Genomic DNA, 22591 nt, shown 5'->3' with positions numbered 1-22591 from the left:
ATATCAAAAGAGTTAAAATTTTAAATATTCTTACATAAAATTTAAATATACACTCAAGTCTATAATCTTAGTATTATTCTGTACTTCCCAATTCTCAATTTCAAAATAATTCTTTACGTTGGAAAAATTTGAAAAAATATCAGTTGTATCCAATTTAACAAATAATCAAAACCTGATTTATCTCCCTGAAAAAATAAGATTTTTGAAAACGCATTTTGTGGGAAATTAACATAAGTAATAAAACTTCAAAACATTTTCAAATTATTTTTTAAATTTTATATTCAATTTACAGCTTATTATTAGGCAACTTGAATCATTGTTGGTTAAATGTTCTCTGTTTAACACGACCGCTTAAAAAATATTATGTGAGAAATTTACTTCTACGCTTATCTTTGAAAATGTTAATCTAAAAAAAAAATTGCTGAGAAATGGTAAATTGTCTATGATTCTGTGATTTTCTATGATTATTCGAAATTCAATTCAACATATCTTTTTATCAAAATTTATTTCGATAAATGCAATATTATATTAAAATTATTCAAGAAATGATTCATGAACATATTTATGAATACAAATATTTCGAAATAAATTAAAGAGTATATTTCTTGCTTCACTAAGTACTAATTTCCATTCTAAATCAGAATTTAACTGCAAGAGAAAAAATTTTGTGATACCAAAATTTAATAAAATCTCAGCTCCTATATTTCGTGTTGGAGTGTGTTTTTAGTTACTCTAAGTCATGTTCATATTCTGTTATAACATCAATTCATTATCATGTGATACAAGTCAAGTGGACTTCGCCAATTTAATTTGAGAATCCATTGCACGTCCTGCAGGAGAAAAACAGCTTACCATCGCAGCATGGCATGTGAAAAAGTGAAATTGGATATTTGATTATATTTTCATGTTTATTTGTGGTGCCACCTGAATACACCCCATTATTCTGACCCTGTGATTTCTTTGGGTTTTTTTTCTTCATTTTTTTAAGTAAAATGTTTTCCACTGAGCACTTGAGCCTTCAACTAAAAACCTTTGATTCTCCATAATTCATCTGTTCAATGTATGAAATTTAAGAAATTAAAAATAATTTCATACATTAAAAATGCAATATATAGAGTGTTCAAAATCTAATTTATTATCTTTTCATAGTAATTAAATATGCATCATTACCCAGCACAGAACCGAGAATGCATTTTCTCCAAAGATAAAAGTACTTTATCGATAGATTTTTGTAGACATAAGATATTTATCATCATAAATTTCATAAGTAAACACGTAAGAAAATTAATGAAGCAAGCTTTTTAAACTATTCAAATAAGATTTTTAAAGACTAAGAATATTAATTGACATCATTTATGGATTTAATATACTTTGCTTAGCTTGAATTTATGAAAATAATTATGCGCATTTCATCAATTTAGTTCAAAAATATTTAACCATCAAGTATTTATTCATTTAAAGATTGTTTTAACTCCGAGGCACATGATTTTAAAGAAAATAAAATTCTTAGTTGCACATAATTATTATTTCAAAACAGAGTGGGACAAATATAAACCCGCCGTTTCATAGATTCAAAATTAGTATAAAACAAACATTTTTATTATAAAACTGTTTATTCATTCATAATAAAACAACACATTCCGTTATGAACAACAACAATTTACTGCATCGCACAAGGTGCCAATATTATGCACAGTAGCACACACAATTTATTGACGAGTTCCGATTTGTATAAAATTTTTTCATTTATTTGCACATTTACCTTTGGTGCATAGCATTGGAAACTAAATGAAAATTTTAAAATATTAAACAACGAGTAATTTCATCTTTTCGAGGTGGGTTAAAATATATCCCACCAAGCATAAAAGGCTGAACAATAGTTGGGACAGTTTTTAACCCACCTAGTTCCAAAAAGTAAATGGATGACCATTAGTTAAATTCTTTGAATAGTTCTTTCTAAAAAATTTCATTCCTTCCTTAACAATTCTAATTCTGAAAGCATATTGATACAAAATATTGCTTCGAAGACATATTAAACTTACAAAATTCTCAAAAATATTAATTGATTAGTGGGTTTTTTAATACCCTTATTGATAGGTTATATGATATAGATACATTTCAAGCAATAAAACCGAAACTGAAAGCCAATTCAAATTACAGATATTGTAATTTATACCAATGAAGATATAAATAATATATATTACAGATATAAATAATATATATTACAGATATAAATAATATATTAAAGATATAAATAAGAAAGATTTCACAATTTATGATGTGAATGCTTTTATTAGTCCCATTTATATTGCATACATGAATTGTAATTATTGCAAGACGAAATTAAACAAAAATAATTTCGCGATATTTCATCTTAAGAAAAATAAAGAAACACTGATTATTGTCGTATAATCCGCATAATCAATTCATCTCTTCCCCGCCAGATGAAATATGCGTTCATTAGCAAGATGTAGGCTTGCTTGTAGGCAGCAGCTTCTACAAAGCAGAAGCACATGGAGTTGACTTTGAAAGCATAAGGCGTGAAACTTTTCACACATCGTCAATTTTTAATCCAATATATCATCTTCATTAAGTAAATTAGTCATTAAACATGTACGAACCTTTCTGGAAAAGATGGAATCGGGAACATTGGCTGTTCTTCCGACTGATACAGGTAGAAAATTTGAGAAGACTTTGGAAATAAAGATTTCTCATTTAAAATGCATATCTATACCTATACCGCGCATTTGATTAGGGCTGTCATTTCAATAATAGGATAATGTGATTTCAGGCTTTAAAAAGGCTTAATTTCTTATGATTTAGAATTCTGATATTCTTGGCAGCCTAATTGTATATTTAATGCATTCATCTTTTCATTTAAAGACTAATATGTATAAATTAGGGATTATTTTAAGAAGATACTTTGTGCATATATGCTTTTACTTTCTAGTATGAAACATGCTAAATATTACAATCGTGAAAAATTTCGATGATGAGATTTTGTTGAATCTATGTTTTAGACTTCTATGAACCCGAAAAACCATTTCCAAAACTATGTCTGTCTGTCGATCTGTGAATATGGAGTGAGCTAAATGGATGAAGTTATGTATATGGTTTTATCGAAATGCCCATTTGTATCAAATTTTGTATCAAATCTCTGCGTGTCTATAGGTTCCTGTAGGCATCTGAATGTGTTTACTCGAAAAAGTAAGTAGTTAAGATACCCGATATTTGCTTTATCGTCTATGCACGAAACTGCGGTAAACCAATTGATCAAAGGACCTATTAAATTATTACCAATTAATCAATACACAAAATGCAAACTTTATTTTCATTTTTGTTATTGTACAAAACTCAACATAAAATATTCCTTAAAAATGAATAGGCTATATGAGTAGGTGGGGAACAGTTTCTTTCATTTGAGTGAGTGTCATAATTTCCTGCATTCGTTTGTTTTTGGAATTCCTTTTAAAAATGCATTTAAAGCATTTTTAAAAGGAATTCCGTAAACATTTTAGAAACAATTTTGTGCAATTTAATTAGCTTTTGGGAATCCGCAGATCTTTCAATTAACACAACCCAGCGATGATAAACAACAAGAGTACCAGATTTCTGTTATTTTCTTTCCATTCTTGCTTAATATTTCTTATTTTTACATCAAATTAAAAAGATTATCAGAAATATGGTTAGCTAATATCTTTTAAATCTAATTGTATTGTTAACATTTATTTTGTATTTTAAAAATTGCCTGAAATAGATTTTGGACCGCTTATTGGCAAATGCGCGAAAAGGGTTTCCTTAACTTAAATTCTTAGAAGTGGAAAATTAATATAAGATTTTCAGAAATTATATCTCAACCATTAGAGTTAAAATATTAGTAAAAGAAAACTAAAAGCAAAAGGTAATCTTTATTGCAAAATTTACTTTTAACATATACAAAAATCAACCATTAATTTTTTTTTTATCTCCATTAAATATTTTCTTACACTCTTCTGTAGCCAAAATGTTTTTTTTTTCTTTTCCAGAACAGAAGTCTCCGCTGAATACTATATATTCCAGCTACTTATCTAATCTATTAACTATTACCTCCAAAATAATAATTCTGGATCAAATTCATAAAACCGTCTACAAAATTGCCTTGATTTTTTTATTCTTGCATAACTTCTACTTAATGTTTCAGTTCGATCAATTTTATTAATTATTTTTATATTTGCAATAATCCAATAAAGGTTCGTATTTTGTACTAGAAATAACATTTTTATTATTCAGTCCCCCAGGAAATTTAAGATAGACAAGCATAAAATAAGAACAGATTGTAAGAGAAAGCTTTGGAATGGATAATCGACACCACGAGTTACCACACTGGGTAACGTTAACCTCAGTGATGCCATAATCTTCATAATGTTATCCAATTACCTGTAATTACCGACTGTGTTATCAGAATCGCGTAGTAACATTAAAAGACTAGAGGCAAATTATAGCCTACATGCGTGCTTCTACTCATCCTTTTAAAGCACCGTCCGCGTCATTTCGTAACACAATGACTGGCAAATTTTAGCCATATAAGATATCAAATTATAAATAAATTATTTATATATTTGTCTGCCTCGACAGTTAATTTCGATCTTAAGGAGAATGCTTTAAGTCTGAAAATGAACGATACTGCATAATTTAATATTTCCCTGTTTTAATTGACACTGCAGTTAATTCTAAATGTGACCGTTTTCCTTAGAATATTTAATATAACTACTTATAATATTCATAAATATTCCTTTCAAATTATTTAAATGAAAACCGCATTTACTGATCACAATAAAACTACGTTAATTAAAAAAGATATTTATACTGGTTTAATAGCAAAGTTTTAAGGATAATATTAAAATAAAGCTTTACATATTAGTTATTTTAATTAAAAATAATAAATTAAAACCTCCATACTACTTAAATGTTATTTCTTGCTCATTATTTTTATGCTTTTAATTTACTTGACTTCTTTCGTGCTTGTAAAAAATTGCATCGAGTTTTTACTCGCGGGCTTGATGTTTTAAGAATTCTAAAATTGCCAATTGCCATAAAATTCCAATGCCAATATTTTCAAGCTTAATTTAGGTCAATCAATTCATTTCAATCACATTTTGGATCCATACGAGAGGTGTCATTTGGTAGAAAAAAAGATTACAAGATCCAATAATATTTATAAAAAATATGAAAAAAACAAATGCAAATTTTTTAAAGTGGTTTTAGAATCACGCTTTCTATTGATGTTCTAAAAAACTATTCTATTTTTACAATAAAAAATGATGAGATTCAAGCAAAAACGTAAAGGCATGAGGTGGTTCTAAAAAAAGACAAAATTTAATTGCAATGAATACTATAACCATTAACTCGTATGAATATACCATGGTTCCTGACTTTTATTTCTAACTGTGCCTCTGTACGGTCATAGTTTCGAAAAGGAAATCTTAATCATGGTTAAAAATATAACTGCCAATATAAAAGAATAAAATTTATCACTATTTATAACTTCAAACTTGTTTTCCTTTCCCAGGAAAAATGCATTTTATATATGTTAATATTATGTCATAATAATAGAAGCCAGATTGCTACATTAAGACACAATATGTATGTATTAACAATGGTGCATGCATCTTCAGATATTTCGAACCAATTAACTACTTAATATGTTGGTTCACTAACTCCATTTGAATCGTGCCTGTGTTCCACGTCTATGATCAGATGATCCCCTTTATATCATAATTAATAGAGAAGGGGGCATTTCATTAAATAGAAGGGGGAGATTGAAGGCATGAGTAATGGTAAAGAACATGTTCATATATATGATATAATTACTATAATTTTAAACTTCAACTGAAATAAAACCATCTAAACATTGAAAACAATGCAATGATGAATTGAAATACATAAACATCAAGAGCTTTATCGACACTAAGTTGAGTTAGATAAGACAATTAATTGGTTAAATTTGAATGCGTTTTAAACTAGTTTTTATAATTGTATAATTTTGATAATTGTTATCAATTTTTTAAACCATGAAATAATATCAAAAGGTAATTTAAATTAAGTTGCATTCAAAATGACTTAACAGTCTTCATCTGTTCATGTTTTAAAAACTTGAAAGAAATTTTGACTCCTACTTATGAAAGTTTAAAAATTGTTTTGCATTTTTTTTAAAAAAAAGCATCTTAATTGGATAGGATTGTTTTCAGTTTTGATTTGCGAACCATGAAACACAGTTCAGAGAAGGAAGCACTTTTTTTGCAATTCTTGAAGGGAAAAAAATCTTTTTCTCGAGAACACTTTTCATATAAAAACTTATTATGGCTATGAGCGCGGAAATAAAATTCTTAATAACAGAAAGGTGCTCATTATTTCAAAAGAGAAAAAAAGGCTAGAAAAAAGTTAACCAATTTAAATAATGAATTTAAACTTCAAAGACAAGAAGCCGGCAAAAAAATTAAGTCTCCGTGAACGTTAATGCTTTGACTGCTAACGAGATCTAGTCCTCTTATTAAAAGAAAAATGGCGAGAAGAAGTTGAAAAATTCAGTGAAATTAGTAATACTTCAAGTACTTTCTCACCAAGTGAATGATACACTGACAGCAAGCCTAAGTGATTAAAATGTAACAAATGAAAATAATACAATGAATCAAATGTTTTATCAATATTAATTGTTTGAGTTCTTGCATTTTTTTATTTATTAAATGGAAATAAAAGTTATTAATTTATTTAAATTACCTCGCAAAATGTCTTTTGATTTCGATTAGTTTTATTATATTAGATTCCCGATTTGAAGCTGCACAAAACAGCGTAGTCAAGATAAGTAGCGCCTGTGGCATAATATGACCTTTTTGCCCCAGCCATTATCAGTAGCTTTACAACGGAAAATGACGGGGTTTTTTTCCCCCATTCTCTCATGATATTCGACTTTAAAAAGTATACGTTACGTTACAAATTTTGTACGTTTACGCTACCATGGCGCTACCTAAGACAGACTCTTGCAGTATCTATATCCCCTTGCATCCAAATCGCTGTCGGGAGGAATATTTTGAGTAAACCTCATCTTGAATTTTGTTCAAATGACCAGGAATAAGCAAGCGCCGCCGAGTCTCTTTCTCCTTGCAAATTTCCGCTCTACACCATAGAGAGGATATTCGAACATCGATGGCTTAACAAGAACCCTATAAACCGCAGAATTCCCATGCAGTCTGATGTCGAACCCAAGACTCTGCCAGCAAGCCACAATAACAATATAACTAATCAAATTTTATACTAGTTAATAAAGCATTAAATATTTCTCAAGCACTAACAGTTAAACCAAAATAATTTAAATATTTATGTAAACGTATAAAAAAATGTATAACAATTGTATCTTTTTCAATGATTCAGTATAAAAACTGCATAAAACTTGAAAATACTAGTCATTTTATGCTAGGAAATAGTTTTCTTGCAGTGTTTAAGTATTAAATAACCGATTTGAAATATAATTTTGTCATTGCATTTTCGTTATAAAAAAAATCATAAATACCGTTAAATTTGAGTTTGACGATGCCTTTTAAAACTTCAAAAATAAAACTTGAAAAATGCACGGTGTTTTTAAAATATGTCCGTAAGTTGATGTTTATGTAGAAATTGATTACTGCCTAGGGAAATGAGCTTGAGTTTATGCCTATATTAATATTAGATGTCAACATTTTGCACAAACTACAATATATCAACAAGTATTTAAAAAAAACCTGTATTTTCTCCGTTGCTTAGCTCTTCTCTTCGATTAAAAATTTCTTCGTCTGGTTTTTTTCACAAATAAAGGCTTGTAGAAACTCGGATAAAAATTAAACATTTTTCATTAAAAAAAATATAATCTTAAGAAAAAGGATTTTTTTTTTATGATACGCTTTTATTAAATATGGCTTGTTTTATTTTTGTAAAGAGAGAATCTTATAACTGATTTTTCTCCACGTTTCCTGATGTGCTTCAATTTGAAAATTTTGTATATTTGAGTATTTTCGATGAGATAAAAAAAAAGGGGCTTTTTAAATAGCATTTTACATTTTAGAGCTTTACTGGAAGTATGTTTTTAAAAATCATTTTTGCCAATTTTCTTTCTTTCTTTGTCCAATCTTGTCTTTATCTACAACAAAAAATATTGTAGGACTTCGAATGGAAAAACTCATGATATTTTATACTTTCAATTAAAATATGAAGGAAACTTTTTTGTATAGTAATAAAAATATTTTAAAAATCACATTAAATTTATTTTATTTAATATGGAATACTTCTTCCATCTCAAAAGAACTTATTCTAAATATACTGAATACATTTTACTTGTATTCCTTGAATATTCTACATCTACAAAAAGATAAATCTAAATTAATCTCGTTTTCATTACACCTATTATACTGGATTTATTTTGAATCCAACATAAGTGCTTGCTGCCACTCTTTTGAAAATCTTCATATTTTCAAACTTTTACTGCATTTTAAAATTATAAACAAGAAATATCATCATCATCTTTATTTTTATTAGGTGATTTTTAGGTTTGTAATTAATCGGGGAATAGAACTTCCTGATTAACATCAAAACATGAAAGTTTATTTTTAAACTAATAAAGCTTAATGCTTATGCATATCAAAGAATTTCTTTCACTAGAACCTACATGAAAAAAAAAGGAAATATTGACCGAGTTAGAAAATAAATCATTCTAGATGATAAAGAATTTCCTTCCGGTTTTTACTTTATAAAAACTATAGCAGAATTTAATAATATGACTGAAGTATTATGAGAAACTGATAAAATAAGGAGTGGAAATAAGAGAAAAGTAGTATGAATTAATGACTTCAAAATTTTTGAATGTAATGGCATACAAAAAGCAACTTTTATTATGTTTATTTTTAGAACTGGATCTTCCTATAATTCTCACTATTTTTTTTAACTTTTCATGCAATTTCGCGCTATTAAATTGAACATGTCACTAACATTTTCATATAACTATTTCTTATATGAAATCAATGTTTTACAAAGAGGGTTCTGTTTAATTATCCATGTAATGCATCTGATTGTTAGAATAATGTACATATATTGTACGCACATATAAAACCATAGCTTTAACGCGAAAGGAAAAAAATTTTAAAAATATTAATGGTATACTAGTTTAATATTTCCAAAAGTAATTTTTTTCCTTCTAAAAGCTTCATTTCGAAACATTTTGTAAATAAATCTGAAAGAAGTCTCAACCAATATTTCTCTTCCCATGACGAAATAAAATTAAAATTGAATTAAATTCAAACAAATAAGTGAAAATTAAATAACATACATTTTAGCGAATCTGAAGCAACAGATTATGACAGAAATGTTAGTCAGCAAATCAATATTAGTCATCTTGAAGTTTCTGTTTTGAAGATAAGCAAATGCTACTTTTGCACGTAAAGCAGTAGTAATTACCTCTTATTAATCAAATTACCGAATATACCCGAGCAGACACCCTTTCTCAGATTATTTATTTATATCACATGAACAGAGAATGTTTGATTCCGAAACATTTTAAATGAGCCAGGTGTGCTTACAAAGTTAATAATTGATGGAATCTATTCTCGAATCTGCGGCTCTCTGGTTGCAAAATCAACACTCAATCATAAGGCAAGAAAGGAATGATACTAATAACTCAGTCTGTCATACACTGAATAAACGAATAACATAAAACCATTCAGCCTAGCAAAAGTAGATTTTTGAACTAATGGGGATAGTCTCTCTGAAAATGTCCCGCATACTACCCAATAAAAATGTTAATTCCCTCTACCTTCGCATAAAAATTGTTGATTTGTGGCAAGGCTGTGAACGATACGCTCAGATTTTTATTTTCAAAGTAGCACACATGAACGTTTTCCACTTTGTAATTAAGTGGAGAAAACCGAGTATACATTTTGAGTGTCATTTTGCCAACCGATTAAAATCAAAATTTAACTCGGAACTAAGATTTCAGTAATAATATCACATACTGAAATTCATTTAAATCGCTGTATTTTTGATTTATCACGTTTATATACAGACGAAAGTACAGATCAAAAAAGAATCATCCGTCGATGAATTTGGAGTTTAAAATTTTCATATAAATCTACACTTTAGATTTTTAAAACTGCGCACTAAATTTTACTTATTATTTGTTGCTATTATTCCTAGATTTTTTTTTGTTGCTATCGCTCTTACCCTCGGCTGGAAAAAATTCATGTGGATGGATTTCTTCAAACTTTTATATAAAAAAATCTATAAATTTGGTATAAATGCCAAATAGCAAATTTCTTCCGTCTACCTGAAAGAAGTTTTGTTTTATCTTGTTATAGACAGACAATCAAAATTCTAATAATCTATCTTTTGGATTCTGGGAAATTCGTCAAAACTTTGAGCTAGATACGAATTATTTCACAATTAGAATATTTTATCATTTCAGAGTAAAAATTATCTAATTAAAAATAATTGCAATATCTGATCAAACTCTCAAATGTAGGCTTAATTATTCTTAAGGCGATGAAGATAAATTTTAAAATCGATGGAGTAACCAATAAACTTTCAATGTCACAAAATTATACCTTTTAAAAATGTTATTTACTATTTAACCTGTTTACGTAAATGCCGTCTATGACCATTCAATGTTCATGAACGTAGATGAAAATGATAGCAATAACTGCCGTATATTCTCAAAATTATAAATAATTGACTAGACTGTATATCATAGTTAAATCAATTTCCTAAAAAATTCTTCCAATTTTTTTTTCCAAAAATAAGTGATGGAATTTGCTATTTAAATGGTACGGTTGTTTTATTACAATTATTCCTAGAACTAGAAAGAGCTGCTTGCGCATGCGTGTGTATAGAATTCAACGACGCGCATAACCACACACATTCAGACATTTTGTTTCAGTCTATTTTAAAGTGTGATTTATATTAATTTGAAATTATTACTAAAAGTATTCTGCTTTTTTTTTTTTTCGTTTTCTTGGAGTATATTATTTTTTTACCATTATGGACCGTCATGGGGGAGAAAAGATTGAAGAAAGGAAGATTATTATGGAAGTGATAAGACTTTTTTTTAAAATTAACTGAATTTTTGGGCTATATAAAATTATTTGTTTATAAAAATATTTTTCCTTATTCTCAAAAAATATGATGGTCTGTACATCTACTAAAACATCTATATCCATCCGTCTTTTGTATATCAAAGCACTCGAGCTATTAAAACTAAATGGCATCTACAGACATCCACTCTTTCATAGGACAATTCACTAAAAAATATTATATTCTGTAAGTATGAAATCTTGAAGAAACCACCACCACCCTTTAAGAACCAACTAATTAACAAAAAAAACCGCTTTCGTTGTCCATCACTGATTTCAAAATGAACGTCAACGGGTTAAAAATAACTTCTATGTTTGTTCAAAATCTCAGTTTTTGACGATTAATTACAAAATGGGTTGTTCACAAGACGATGAAAAGTTTTTGTAATATATTGTGAAATACTTTATTCCAAGAATTTCGTTTGAAAACTAAATCCTAAGAAAAGATATTCTAAGAAAAATTGAGATTTTTCTGAAACAAAATAATATAAAAAAGAATGCTTAGTCAACCGCAAGAACTGCGTGCTTTCATGAGTTTTTATTTTCTGCTCCCATAAACTCATCATAGATACCGAGAAATAAAATTATTTTCTTTTATTAAGCAAATGTACTGCATCTTAAGAGCATTTGAAGTTTTTTAAACCTTTTATCTATACCTGATTAGTTCCGAACTTTGTAAAGTTAACGCTTAGTTGAAGCAACGAAGTTCTCTCAAACTTTTGAAGTATTAACTTGTTTCAAACATGTTTCTCTTTAAGCTAAAAATAGCATTCGTGTTCATAAGAAAATCATACTATAAATTTCTATTTTTGTAATAAGCAGATCATTTTTTAATTCATTTCCATTTTTCCTACTAAAACTAACTTACTTTCAAAAATAGTTTCAGTTTAAGAATGTTCAGACTAAAAATTGATTGAAATATTTGATGAGCTCAATGCACTCTTAAAAGACGTGCAGCGAATAAGATATGCAAAAATTAAATAAATTAAAATATAAGTTAATTTTGAAGTTGTCTGAACATTTTGAAATAGAAATATGTAATAGTGTTCTCGATTTTCTCATATACTTCCCAAAATATTGCGCGTTTTGTGATTAAATTCGTCTTGCAGTAAGCAGAAATACCTATATAGTTTTAAAAACTCTTCTGTCATTCGATATGCTCAAAAAATTCCCATTAATCTTCAATTTTAGTTTGGGGATCACATAATAAATTCCCTATAACTAAATGAGTTACATTTTTCACTTTCTCATACACATGCTTAACCATAGACATATCAAAGGATAGTCAACTCGGCGATAGATTTCATCAGAAATTCGGTACTAATACGATTCTTCTAATAAAATAATATCCCAAAGTCACCTATTCAGCTCGGAATTTTGATTTCACTCGTGAAATTTTAAATAACGAAGTATAACGTGTAATTAAATGCTAGATTATACGTAAAGTTATCTTACAACAATGGTGTCACTTGAAATAACCATTGTGAAAGGAAATGGACAGTTTTAAATTTATAGGTAACTAGGCGCATTGATATTTTAAAGCATGAATCCAACAAATTCATCAAAATAAACTCTTCAAATATACGTGTATTAAATGGACCAATACAAATATTTGTTTCAACATGGAGTTTCAAGCTCAATTTAACATACTTTCTACGTTTATTACTTTTGAACATTTACTTCGAATTCTCATAATCATCATTTATAGGCGATAAAAGTGTATGTTGTTTATAAGAGTAAAAAAAATCAAAATATCTGTTCAAGCAATTTAAATCCACTGATTTGAGAATCAGTTTCGATTTCTCACATCAAGTATTTTCCTATAGAATTGCATAACCGATTCCCAACAAATCAATTCATCTTCCGAATTTCCCTGTCTCATTTGATTATTATAAAATCAACGAGCTATCTTAAATGCGAAAGAATTAAATATATTGCAATCAATTACGAGAAAATAGAATTTGGCCACAAGCCATCAAGGATAAATAAAAGCAACTTGATTGTGGTAAAATGGATACTGGATGATAAATTGTGTTTGCTATTTCATTAAATCATTATTAAAAGACCATTGAGCATTATACATATAAAAGATCCTCTTTCTGACTTACTTAACTGCATCATTTAACTCCAAAACATTATTCAAGAAACTGAAAATGAGAGAAATTAAAATGATTAATCTTATTCTAAAGATTAAATGGAAAAGTACATTTTTATCTCGAGGAACGTTTCCAAAGAAAGATATATATAGAATTATAGAGAATTTGAAAGAATCGCAAAATCTTTATATATAATGACATTGACTTGTTCATTGAATTCAAGATTTTTTTTATAATTGACTTTTCCTATACTGAATTAATTTTCCAGACACTTTTTAAACTTTATTTTTGCCCTATTAGATGAATTTTAATTGAGAATAGCCCCATGAAAATGGAAAACACGTTTCAAAATAAGATAATTTTAGCTTTTAACTACCACTTCTATTTACTTTCGAAACTATATTCTTAGCAGTATTGCGAGTCCAGTCAGGAAAAAGGGTCGTATTATAGTTAAAGCGAATCTTTAAAGTGTTGTCAGGATGTTAAGAATTAAATTGTTAGTCAAAATAAAAATTGGATTCAAATTCGAGATAAGAATCAACGAGGTACTCTTAAAAATCTCGCGTGTCCTTCGCTTTCTTATAGAGATTAAAATAATAATTCTCCTATACCTAATAAAATATGTTATTTAATTGGGAGGTTAAATCCATAGTTCAAGCGATTCGTCTTGCTAATTTGAAATGAATGAGTCGAATTTCTAACACAAGCAAGCACATAAATCATTAGTTGAAACAATAAACGCTATTCATATAAAAACTATTACAAATCATAAATGAAAGAAGGTTTGCCTTTTTAAGCAAATTTAAAAAGAATTTTTGCGTATCGTTAATTTATTACTGGGAAAAAAAATATACGATAGTAATGCTTCGATGCCAAAACAGTCTTATTAAAACCCTTTCTAGAAAAGGCATCACAAATTGAAATGATATGCAAATTACATGAGAGAAGACAAAGTTACAAAAACAGTTTTAATTAGTAATGATAAATAAGCCAAAATGACTGGAAAAGTGTATATTTGAAATTATGGATTGGAAAAATATACCAATTTTTAAAAATCTCTCAAATTTAATAAACGATTGATCTCAAAGAATTTTTCTTGATGGAAATATTGTGTGTACAACTGAAGTTCACAAAAAGAAGGAAACGTATACACTACTTTACTTCAACGATGCCTAAATATTAATATTGCATCGCATGATAAGCCAGGATTGGATAATTTAATTTGTTATATTACTGTCCCATTTTGAAACCGCGCAAGGCCCATCATGTTAAACTATGAATACAAATGAAAGCATAAATATGGTATGACAGATGTTAGGATGAGCCTTCTAAATAGCTTTTTTTCTAATGACATTTTTTACATTTTTCAAAATAAATTTTTTACATACTCAAAGTCTAAGTTTACATAAAAGTTCCCAACCTCATTTTTTTACATGTTACACATATTACAATCACTTCAGAAATGAATCAACACAAACCAGATGAAAGAAAAGTTAGATTTTTTATATTCACTTTCCATCCAAATAAATAACGATCCTTATGATGTTAAAGATGAGCTAATAAGGAAAATGACAATGTTGGCATTCAACTCTAATATTTTCAACGAAACACAAATAATCTTATTTAAAATATATAATTTTATGTCATTCAAATTCATAGTTTTCTAAGTAGATAAATTGATTTGAACAATATCTAAGCATTTTTAACTCTAACAAGCAGTACCACAAGAAATTTATTACAAAATCAGTGAAGATAACATTCAGCAAAATTTAATTAAATTCGATTTTATGTTTACTAGTCCCAAACATTAGCTGAAGGTTTGCTAATATTATTTAAGTTTCAAAAATGTTGAGATAATTCAATTTGAGAATATAGAATTTGAAGTAAAGTAATCGAATTAAAAAAATTATAAACATTTTTTAGGTTAAAATAAAAGAAATATTGTAATTAATATGTTTAGATTTTCCGATTCCGTTGTTTCTCAGCCATTTTATTCATTGAATGAAACGTTAAGTTCTGCGTATTTTTTTATGACTACACAAGAATTTTTAAGAAAGCTTGTTGCGATTTCAAAGGATTATTTAAATTTTCCATGTCTTTATTTTGTTATGTCATAATTTAATATGTTTATTAAATTTTCTTAATATTCATAATACCAATAGCTAATTTTGAACTATGAACTAGTAGGGTAATTAGGAATTCATTCTTCCGTACACATTAGCTGATTATGTTGAAACAAATTTCAAAAGTTAATTTCATCCAAAAGAGAAAATATTTCTTAAACTCTGAAAAATCTATTTTCAATTGAAAATTTTAGTAAAGCATAGGTACTCGTACTCACGATTTCATTTAACCGTATATTTATTCAAACGCAAAAAAATCAAAATAAGAATTCCCAGTTCAGTTATTCTGAGTTTAAGATAAATTTTTATTTTATTCGTTGGCTTTTTATTCATCATTTTAAAGATATTTACATTTGAAGTATGGTCATTCATAACCATTGCCTTTTTCAAAGGTAACCGCATGAAACAAAGATGGCTGCTTCTTCATTTAATAGCTTAAAAGTATTTCTTCTATCTTTATAAACATATTTAAATCAAGGTTTTGAATTACGTATTTTTTGGAATTATATGTTATCTATTAACTAGAAATAAGTAGATTATTAAAATGGATATTTATGAAATTAAAATTCTAGACGGAATTAAAGAGGGTAAAACTATAAATCTACAAATATTTTTCCCAATTTAAACAATTTTAAATAATTTCTTCAATAATTGTAAAGGTAATGATGCATCATCGTAAAAACTGAATGTGTATTAAGACTCAAATTTTTCGTGTAATTGTACAAATTTCTCCTTCATGAAAAATTTAAGGATTATTTATTGATATGTTTTACTGTAAATTCTCCAAACAATTCTTTAATTCGTAGCAGCTGCGAAATTAATAATTGCAAGACTATTTTTTATATATTTTAAATATATATATTGAGGAAGAATTTGAGAAATCAATTACAGCATTAAAAGTTTCTATCTAATACATTTAAAATAATCAAATTTATCTGTTCAATGAATAGTAAAAGATTTTTTCACGTTGAATCATATAATCATGAAAATGTAATTTCCGAAAGGATTTCTGAAAGGATGCATGCAACATTTTTGAAATTACTTTTTATATATGTATGTATATTAGGCAGCCGCTTTTTAATTGAATTGTAGCATTAAAACTTTTAACGAGAAAAAAAAAGCAAACTACCATATTTATTAGTACATTGGAAAGAAGGCGTTTTCTCAAGTTGAATCGTAATCACATTAAGAATAATTCCTTAATATTTAATTTCGCTGTTTAGAGTAAACGAGATTTTTGAATTACACCTTTTGAATCAACATATCCATTAAAAAACAGTTTACAATTACAGAAATGAATTACGGTATTACACAATTTAAATCTTACAAGATTTAAGAAATCAAAATTCATCTTTTCAATGGATACAGGCTTTTTCACACTAACTCATAACTCAATATATAATTGATGTAATAATTAATACATACGAAACAGTTTTTGAAAAATCTTTTAAATCAACATATACATGAGAAACGCTTGTAAAAAGAATCACAGCTGTACAAATTCAAATCAAATAGATTTAAACAATCGTATTCATCGATTCAATGGATAAAGCGGTTTTTCTCACGCTGAATCATAATTCCTCTAAGTCTCCTTATTAGAGCCAACTAAGCGGTGCTTAGGAGGAAATTGCGTGCAGCCCTGGACCCTCCCTGTTCGGCAGGTTACTGTGAAAACGGCCAGGCTTTCGACTCCAGACACGTGGTGGTAACTCCTCACGTTTTAATTGATTTTACACACTACTTACTCACTCAACGCGAAGATCGCATGCACATCCAAGTGAAAAAATATCATTTCAGTTTACATTCCATTTTCATACTTTTATTTTGTTTATAATTTTATAAAATAAGGTGATAGAAATTTTCATTATGATTTTAAACTAACGTAGAATTTTATCTACTTCACTTAATAACATTGCGACTTCATAATGTTGTATATTTCTATAATATGCTGTATTTTAAAAATTTGGAAATTACATTGATGTATTTTCAATGATATTTATATTAAATAGTTGCCGGAAATTAAGATGTTGTTGAAACATCGATTAGAAAAACATTTAAAAGATGAAATTTCACTAAATGCAAATGGTTTCCGATATTAAAAGTTCATTTGAAAACAAGTATAAATTTCGACAAAACTTTATAATTTTCTACATTTTGAATCATTTTAAAATAGGCAAATAAAACCCTTAAGGATTTTTATGATTAAACGATGCATTTTTTTCTAAACTAAAGAGTTGGTTTCAATTAAATTAAAAAGAAATTCAAAAATAATAGAGTTTCTTTTATTTCTGAATTGTACATTGCAGAATGATTTTTGTACATGTAACTAATGTAAAACATAAATGATATTTTATCTTTATTTAAATAATTAATAAATTTTATTAATAAAATTGCTATTAATTAAAATCATTTTTTTATACTAGCGTCAAACATTTATCGCATAAAATTCACAGTTTTGCGGCGATTGTACTAGTTCAAATTCTCAAAAGTAAGAAAATGTCGTCATAAAATATATGTAGAAGTTTAAAAAAATTACGACACAAACATTTGATATTTTATGCCAAGAACATGAAATAACTTTATTTTGATTCTAAAAATCCCGCTTCTATAACTGGCATCGAATAGCAACAAAAAAATTCAAATATAATCGGGAGAAACTAGACATAAAAGAATAAAACAGTCTACATCAATGTTTGAATATTTAAATAATACTTTGTTTATACTCAGTAACAGATGTTGCACCCAGCAATTTACAACATAGGCATAGCATACACATTTCCCACAATTACTCTTATTTATTTCATGTTATTTTCTTACAAACGAAGACTATCGCGTGACCAATTTCATATTTCAACGATTTGTTTTTATTTTCGATAATCAATATCTTCGAGTACCGGTCAGGTTTCCGGTAGCCACTCATTCTCACCCAAACATCCTGAAACACAACACCACACCTATTGTAAACAAACACCCATTATTAGCCTTCCGACACTAAATTCAGCACGCTATCAAAAAATTCTATTTCGTGCTATCACTCAAGGTAGCACCTGTACCTGCATAATTAATATTACACTTGCAATTCTACCTGTATCGTTACCACCCGCGAGAGTAATTGCGTACTACTAGGCTGTACATTTATAATCTAGACACGAAATGTGAGAAATCAAAATGTGACTTACACTTCGGCCGTTATTTCTTGCTCATCTACGCTTACTGTTGGATTGCTGGGCAGAATGAGCATCAATAAAGATAACAAAACCAGCAAACGTGCTGGCACGGTGTTGCGAGCTTGCATTGGTAGTAGGACGGCCAGTCCGGTTTTGCGTGGTCTCCTACACGAGTCGCCTTCCATGGTCTCTTTTTCGATCACATGGGTGTCTGTCGATTCGCACAAAGTCACGAGAAAGCTCAGCTAGGAGCTACTCTGACAAAAACCCATCTAGAGGGTTTAGGTCTCCGTTTCCTAGATACGCAGAGGATAGCTCTTCCCTCCGATTGGTGCTTGGAGTTCACGTGGTATAGTATCGATTCTAGAAGCAGCGTGGCGATTTCCATTGGCTCGCCGGCATTCGTATCGGCCGCGACAGACAAGGTGACGTCAATATAGTGACGTCATCATAGGGCCACCATCTGTCCGCAAGAGATCTCAACTCAGGAGCGCAGGTAGAAAAATGCAGGGGCATTACGTAATCGCGTTACCTGCCCCCCTCTTTTAAAATGAATTGGATTTTGCTGTCACGGAACAATTGAAATTAGAAAATTCCAAAGAAGAAGGAAGGGATTTTAAAACTACCTGAGTGGGGGGAAAATTAGATTTTGAGAAAATATCTTTCGAAATATTAGCGCATGTGAAAAATGAGTTATGTTTAATGCATCTGTTAGATTGAATTTAAGAATTGTGAAAGGAGATAGTACTTTTAATAGAATTACTCTAAACAAAAACACTATTTGCTACTAATCGCCATAAGTAGTAACTCGGGGGGTTTCTTTTCATTTTTATTTCTTTTTGTTTTTAAACTCTCATTTGAGGAGAGCATCGAAACATTAAAACTGATTGCAAGAATGAGATTAAAAAAATTTGCATTGAGGATTATCTTATATTTCTTCAAGAATTTCTCCTAAATAAGTAATTAAAAATAAAGCAAACCAAAGTCTTTAATTACGATCCTTTAAAATTAATGAACTTATATATTTTTAATACCTTTTGTCTTGAATGTTAATTTTCGGCAACCAAAAAGATTTAGAATTTCACCATTAAACCCTTAATTCTATCCTCTAATTAGTACATATCGCAGAAAGGTAATATATATATATATATATATAAATAAATTTTTATAATTTTTTTAGTGGGTTATGCTTCGCAATAATGTAATAGTTTATATGAAGTAATCTTATATTAGTTCTTGAATTAATAAAAATAGAATAAATAATAAATTACCAATTTGCTATTACGATGCAATTTTATCAGTTTATATTAATTTTATTTTATCAGTATCCATATAATGAAATCATAGCATTTTTACTCTCAAGAATCTGGAAGATCTATCTAAAACTTTTTTATATATTTTTGTAAAAGTTAAAGCATTTACCTTACAACGCTAAAAATAATCTAATTTAGAGATAAAGTATCATGACTGATCTCTTCTTTTAAGATTATTTTGAAACTATCCCATCTCCCCGTTTACAAAGAAAGATTTAAAAAAAAAACTTTTACCAAACGCCTGAGCCAAAATACTAATTAAATAAATAGTATATCAAACATCAGATGCTAAATAAACAATTTATAAGTTAATCATTTTTAAATGAATTGTGGGACAAATAAAACGTTGCCATTTGATAAATGTATCAAATTTATTAAAGTCTTTAGTATAAAATTCTTTCTACTTAAAATTTGAGAATAAAAACAATAATTGCATAAAATAAAATGTAAGAATTTTGCATACTAACTTAGTTCTTCATTCATTTAGCTAAATATTATTAAAAAAAAACTAGTCCACTATTATGTAGTTTTTTCCTCCTCTATAAAAAATGATAGATGTAAACATTTCTTAATTTCTCATATGAATTTTTGCATCTTAAATAAACTCTTTACAGTTAACCATAAACAGAAATCTCGACTTTATATCGCGACATCATTAAATTTCAATACGGTTGTTTGAATTTGATTATATCGTATTCAAAGCTACCTCACGGATTATACTGGGCTGATCTTGTTATTTCAAAATTCGGTGAGATCACGAGAACGATACTCAATATTTTTCACCCCTGTACATCGATTCTACCGCGCAATAAGTAGGGCAACAGGGAAAGCAAGAGCAAGTGGTCGTGACCCGTTCAATTGTCACGATTATCGTATTTCCATAATCCTTATGTTGAGTTTAGCTATTTTAGTTAACATATTTAATACTCTAAAAAAATTCCTTTATTTAATAACAAAACTGTTTTAAGAGATTAAAAATTTGCTAACAATAAAAAATGCTGCCATATTCAATTTATGAAAATGCCTGAAATATTGCACGAATTTTATAACTGCCAGAAAGTTTGACATATCACACCAAAAAAAAAAAATGTTCTTAAGTATCTACGTGAAAAAAGTAACTTAAACTAATATACTTTTAATACTTCCAATTCATTATTTACTTTGATATATTTCGTGTTTTAGAATGAGATGGATATTTTTGGATTTCTTTTGGAACCAAATTTCGGGAAACCTCCTTTGAATAACATATTCATTCTCAAGATTTTTTAAGTGTATATCGTGAGAATAAACCATAAAATCTTATGGATGCACATTTAAAAAAAATGTACAATTCAAATCGTTGTGGAAATATTATTTCTAAAGGGTGCAGTTTCAATCCTTCAATTCACGTACCAATAGTCATTTTGAGAAAAATTGCTAAATTTCAGAAACTGATTTTTAAACATTCAAAATTCAAACTTGAAACATTCAAATTTATTACCTAATCATTGATAATATGCATACTTTAAACAGAGTTTTGAAAATTAATGTTTAAATATAACATATAATGTTAATATTTCTCTCTGTAAAATGTGGAGAAATATTTAGTTCTTTAAGATACCAGAGAAATCTTCCATTCCTCCCTAAAAAATGTTTGTTTATCTTCTTCATCTGACGACGTTTCAATATTAGCATTCCGTCCCAAAATAATTTCCCTCGAGGCGGATATAAGCAAAGTAATCCGATCTCTGTCGTCTCTAGAATGTTTATCGCATGCAAAAAAAGTTTATTGAAAACTGTTATTCGACTCTATAAATAAAATGTAATTTATTATGAATTTTAAAAACAGTTTGGTATAATTAATGAGTCTGAACAAGAAATGAGGCAAAACTAAAACGAAAATCAGTTATACTAAAAAGACAATCAGAAATTTATTAATTCATTCAGAAAGAAAAAAAATAATTCCTCGGTTCAAAAGTTTATAAATTTTCAAGATCATAGAAATCTATCTAAAATATATTCTCCGTGTTTTGAAAAAAGTTAAAATTCCAGAAAAAAAAGCAAAATTTTATAAATAAAGCATCGTTATTGCATATTTGTAATTAATATTAAAATCGTAAGCAATTATAAATGTTTAACTAACTGTGCTATGGCATAACACACTGAAACAATATCGTGATCATAAATTTCAAATGAGAATGCCTTGTGCATATCGAAGTGAAAAAGATACCCTATTCGATATAATACTTCCAGTCGAATATAGTTTATTTTAATTCGACTAACACTCCATTTTGAAACTACATTGAACCTATTTCGGGGCGGACCTCGCAGTTTGAACTATAGTCAGAGGACAATCCAATTGATTGCGATTAAATTGTTCTATAATATCATGATATCGTATGTACCTCTTAAGCAAATGGTCATAATCATTAAATCCATATCAAAACGTTTACAAGTCCTTGGTTATAAAACTTCATGATACCGAATAACGTCATTAGTAAGCCGTTTAGAGTTTGAGTTTAAACAATATCAAGGCCTCAAAATTGTATCGCAAATCCTGGATGATAGCTTTCAACTCAAAAAGAAAGAAAGGACGACTTTCGTAGAAGATAAATAAAGCAGAGAGACAATCGATGTGACTATAGTAGCTTCAACAAATAAAAAAATACTTGATTCTGCAAAAAGAATCACTAGAATACCTCACCACCTCAAAATCCACCTCAAATCACCTCAATTACTAAAATACATTTCATTCTGAGAAAGATTTAAGTTTTTGTATACAAAATG

At 28.2% G+C, this 22591-nt stretch overlaps 1 protein-coding gene across 2 annotated transcripts in view; it reads right to left on the bottom strand.

Moving 5' to 3' along the window:
* The window catches only part of LOC129960322 (voltage-dependent calcium channel subunit alpha-2/delta-3-like), a 401899-nt gene extending 383100 nt beyond the window's left edge, over positions 1-18799 (bottom strand). The window contains exon 1 of one of the 2 annotated variants that reach the window (XR_008783575.1): positions 18525-18799. Coding sequence is in view for 1 of the 2 variants with exons in the window: in XM_056073687.1 (XP_055929662.1) it covers positions 18525-18697 (173 nt within the window). In the remaining variant the exon portion in view is untranslated. The remainder of the gene's footprint in view (positions 1-18524) is intronic. The other variant, XM_056073687.1, reaches the window with a different exon arrangement.
* Positions 18800-22591: the final 3792 nt, after the last annotated feature.

Source organism: Argiope bruennichi, chromosome X2 (genome assembly GCF_947563725.1).
Source record: "Argiope bruennichi chromosome X2, qqArgBrue1.1, whole genome shotgun sequence".
Taxonomy (NCBI): Eukaryota; Metazoa; Arthropoda; class Arachnida; order Araneae; family Araneidae; genus Argiope; species Argiope bruennichi.
This window is presented reverse-complemented; position numbering and strand designations above follow the sequence as displayed.